The 4,198-nt window shown below is 53.5% G+C and overlaps 1 protein-coding gene across 1 annotated transcript in view; it reads left to right on the forward strand.

The window, feature by feature from the left end:
• The window catches only part of HP1BP3 (heterochromatin protein 1 binding protein 3), an 8,718-nt gene extending 5,067 nt beyond the window's left edge, over window positions 1-3,651 (forward strand). The window contains exons 8-12 of the mRNA XM_072425899.1: window positions 413-503; window positions 658-817; window positions 901-1,012; window positions 2,313-2,444; window positions 2,613-3,651. Coding sequence (XP_072282000.1) covers window positions 413-503; window positions 658-817; window positions 901-1,012; window positions 2,313-2,444; window positions 2,613-2,907 — 790 coding nt within the window. The 3' untranslated portion in view covers window positions 2,908-3,651. The remainder of the gene's footprint in view (window positions 1-412; window positions 504-657; window positions 818-900; window positions 1,013-2,312; window positions 2,445-2,612) is intronic.
• The last annotated feature ends 547 nt before the right edge of the window (window positions 3,652-4,198 follow it).

Consider the following 4,198-nt stretch of genomic DNA (forward strand, 5'->3'; position numbering starts at 1 on the left):
ATAGGGGGCAAATCCCCACCATCAGCACCTCACCTCACCTATAGGGGGCAAATCCGCACCATCAGCACCTCACCTCACCAATAGGGGGCAAATCCACACCATCAGTACCTGACCTCACCTATAGGGGGCAAATCCCCACCATCAGCACCTCACCTCACCTATAGGGGGCAAATCCCCACCATCAGCACCTCACCTCACCAATAGGGGGCAAATCCACACCATCAGTACCTGACCTCACCTATAGGGGGCAAATCCCCACCATCAGCACCTGACCTCAGCAATAGGGGACTTCCTATTATATTTGTATTGGTCGGTTCTGGTCCATAGAGGATCTGTGAGCTGTATTCGGGTTTTGCGGTACCTCTGCTGCAGGTCGGTGGATGGGCGCTGAGTTTTGTTCTTTGTTTTCCAGGCCTCAGTTGCTGAAAAACGCTCTTCAGAGAGCTGTGGAAAAGGGGCAACTCGAGCAGATCACAGGAAAGGGGGCATCCGGAACATTCCAGGTATGGGGGAGTATTCGTTTTATGGCTGTTCTGTGACTAGGGGGAGGGGATGTGGGGGCATTCTGTGTCTCAGGGTTGGTTGGCACCCCCCAGTGTGACCTTGGCCCCTCCCCCCCGGGTCTGAGCATTCACCATCTCCGATCTCTTGGCACAGCTGAAGCGGGCCGGGGATAAACCCCTCCTAAGCGGCGGGGTATTTGAGGACGCCATCTTATCGGCAATCACTGCCATGAATGAACCCAAGACTTGCTCCACCACCGCCATCAAGAAATACGTCCTGGAGAAGCACCCCGGAGTGAACTCCAGCTTCCAGAGTGAGTGGGGCAAATGGTAGGAGGTGCTCTATGGAGGCCTTACCCTTCACCTTGTCATTTCTCCTCCTGCCTCTCTCCTTCAGTTCATCTTCTAAAGAGAACCCTACAGAAGTGTGAGAAGAATGGATGGATGGAGCAGATCTCCGGGAAAGGGTTCAGTGGTACTTACCAGCTCAGCTTCCCCTATTACCCCAGGTAGGTGCTTCTGTCTACAGGGTCATGTGATGTAATTTGTGCTTAGTGGAAGGAGGGGTCATGCTTAGCTTTAAGGAAGGAGGAGCCATGCTGAGCAGGGGAAGCGCTGAGCTTTGTGGTGGGAGGAGCCTCTATGGGGAGGAGCTATACTGAGCAAGGGAAGAAAAGCGGTGCTGAGCGTTAAGGAGGGGGGGCCACGTGTAGTGAGAGGAGCTATGCTGAGCACGGGTAGAAGAGCTGAGCTTTATGGAGGGAGGGGCCTAGCTTAGTAGGGGAGGAGCTATGCTGAGCACGGGTAGAAGAGCTTAGCTTTATGGAGGGAGGGGCCTAGCTTAGGGGAGGAGCTATGCTGAGCAGGGGGTAAAAGATCTGAGCTGTATGGATGGATGGGCCTAGCTAAGTAGGGGAGGAGCTATGCTAAGCAGGGGTAGAAGAGCTGAGCCGTATGGAGCGAGGGGCCTAGCGAAGTAAGGGAGGAGCTATGTCGAGCAGGGGAGGAGCTATGCTAAGCAGGGTAGAAGAACTGAGCTGTATGGAGGTATGGCCTTGCTTAGTAGGAGGGAGGGGCCACATGTAGTGGGGGAGGAGCTATGCTGAGCAGAGCTTTATGGAGGGAGGAGCTATGCTGAGCAGGGGTAGAACTTTGCTAAGCAGGGGTAGAAGAGCTGAGCGTTATGGAGGGAGGGGCCTAGCTTAGGGGAGAAGCTATACTGAGCAGGGGTAGAGGATCTGAGCTCTATGGAGTTAGGGGCCTAGCTTAGTAGGGGAGGAGCTATGCTGAGAAGTTGTAGAAGAGCTGAGCTTTATGGAGGGAGGAGCCATGTGTAGTGGGGGAGGAGCTATGCTGAGTAGGGCTAGAGGAGCTGAGCTTTATAGAGGGAGGGGCCTAGCTTAGGGGAGGAGCTGTGCTGATCAGGGGTAGAGGATCTGAGCTGTATGGAGGGAGGGCCCTACCTAAGTAGGGGAGGAGCTATGCTGAGCAGGTGTAGAAGAGCTGAGCTTTATAGAGGGAGGGGCCTAGGTCAGGGGAGGAGCTGTGCTGAGCAGGGGGTAGAGGATCTGGGCTGTATGAAGGGAGGGGCCTAGCTTAGGGGAGGAGCTGTGCTGAGCAGGGGGTAAAAGATCTGAGCTGTATGGAGGGAGGGGCCTAGGTAGGGGAGGAGCTATGCTGAGCAGGTGTAGAGGAGTTGAGCTTTCTGAAGGGAGGAGCTATGCTGAGCAGGGGAGGGGCAGTTGTCCTATTTGCAGATGTCCTTGTGGTGGCGCTGTACACACTGATCCCTCGGTTTTTCCCCGGTAGTCCCTATGTGCTATTCCCAGACAAGGCCGTTCCCGAGGAGGATGATGATGATGATGAATCGGCCGATGAATCTGAAGAAGAGGAGTCTGAGGAGGAAGAATCTGAGGATGAGGAACCCCCTCCAAAGAGGAGGTGAGTACCTTCATATTGGGGGGCCGGGCTGAGAGAATGCTGTCATCTGATTGGCTGTCACAAGTCAGACTGTATATTCGGTGTGTGTTCAGCGCTCCATAGAGTGCCAGGTTTTAGGATGTCATGTGACTTGTGAATGAGAATATTCCCCCCCATTTCTTCTCACAGGATGCAGAAAAAGGCAGCTCCCCCCAAATCCAGGGCCAGACCCGCCCCTCCGAAGCCCAAGAAAAGTGCGCCACCCCCTCGGGGAAAAGCCAAGGGTCCCGCCAAGAAAGCTCCGCCGCCACCACCACCCCCTCCCCCGGCAAAGGCCAAGAAGGGAAAAGCAGCTCCACCTCCGGCCGCCTCCAAGAAAGCCGCCAGCCCGGCCGCCAAGAAGCCGGCAGCCGCCAAGAAATCCGCAAAGCCGGTGCCGAAAGGAAAACCCAGCCCGAGGAAATCTCTGCGGTCCAGGAAGTAATCCGGAACGCCAGGAATGGAAGAAAACGTTCCATCTCATCCTTCCCGTATTTCTCCTTCGTTTTGTTTCCTCGGAGGTGCAGAATTTACCGTTTGGGTTATTTTTGGTCTAGCTGTAGCTGCTGTGCCCCCCCGACCCCTAAAACCCCCCAAACCAGCAATTGGTCCCTTTCAGTTTCCTTATCTCCATGAGTTAGGTAAATTCTCCTAAATGAATCTGGCGGTGAAAAGTTTTCTTAGACTTTCACTTGCACTGAATTTGATTAGCGGCCCCCCAGCCAGGCAAAGTTTTGTATTCCTCTTCGCTGTATTTTTTGATGCCCCCCCCATACTGATATCCCCTCCCCCTCTGATCAGCCAATCATGACGTCATAGCGATGGAGCGGGGGAAGACGTGTCCCTATCTCTGTCCTTGTCTTCCTTATATCTACTCAGAGAGCTAAGGAGGGGTTCCGGCAGCACCGCTCTCCTCCTATGGTAGTTGTGGTGCCTGACATGAGCTCGCTAGCCGCCACCCTCCGGCCCGCCGCCACCCCCCGGCCCGCCGCCGCCCCCCGGCAGTGATACCCGGCAGCATGTTGTACAGAAATCCGGCTAGATTTGTCTTCTCATTTTTTTAATTTTTAAAGCCAATCGTGTCTTTATTTTAATGTTTGCCATTTTGTAAAGATTTGGGTGAGGATAGAAAAGTGAAAAAAAAAAAAAGGGTATTCTGCTGTTTGCTACAATAAAAGATTAGATTCTACCTGTGGGCGTGGCCTCTGTTCTTCTCGGCAGCCAATCAGATTCAGCCCTGCGCTACCTTGATGGCCCTGATTCTGATTGGTTGTTGTTAGGTAACACAGACAGATCAATCTTCACACAAATTGAAGCCTCTGACAGCCTCGTGTTTCATGATTATCTGGGGTGTAAATACCGGGGTGCGGGATGGGCACCGGAGATCCCGGGCCTGCTTTGTATGAAGGGCTCGCTGGTAGTACCCTCTGCCTTGTAATGGGGTTCCGGGCTCTGTACCCACCCAGGGACCTCAGTGGCTCCATGGGGGCAAAAGGAATACGTTCCAGGCTTTGTGTCATTGGAGCCATCGGGGCCAAAGGAATTCAGGCAGTTCACCTAGGAAAGGATCATTCACTGTACTCAGTGAATGTGGGGATTGTTCACTTCATTTTGAACACCCAATCACATGCAGCCAAATCAGGAAAATCTGAATGAGCGATATCCAGCCCCATTGTACAATAATAGCGGGATATTACTGCTATTGTATCGCCAACATATACTGCAGCAATGTACAC

Source organism: Pyxicephalus adspersus, chromosome 11 (genome assembly GCF_032062135.1).
Source record: "Pyxicephalus adspersus chromosome 11, UCB_Pads_2.0, whole genome shotgun sequence".
NCBI lineage: Eukaryota > Metazoa > Chordata > Amphibia > Anura > Pyxicephalidae > Pyxicephalus > Pyxicephalus adspersus.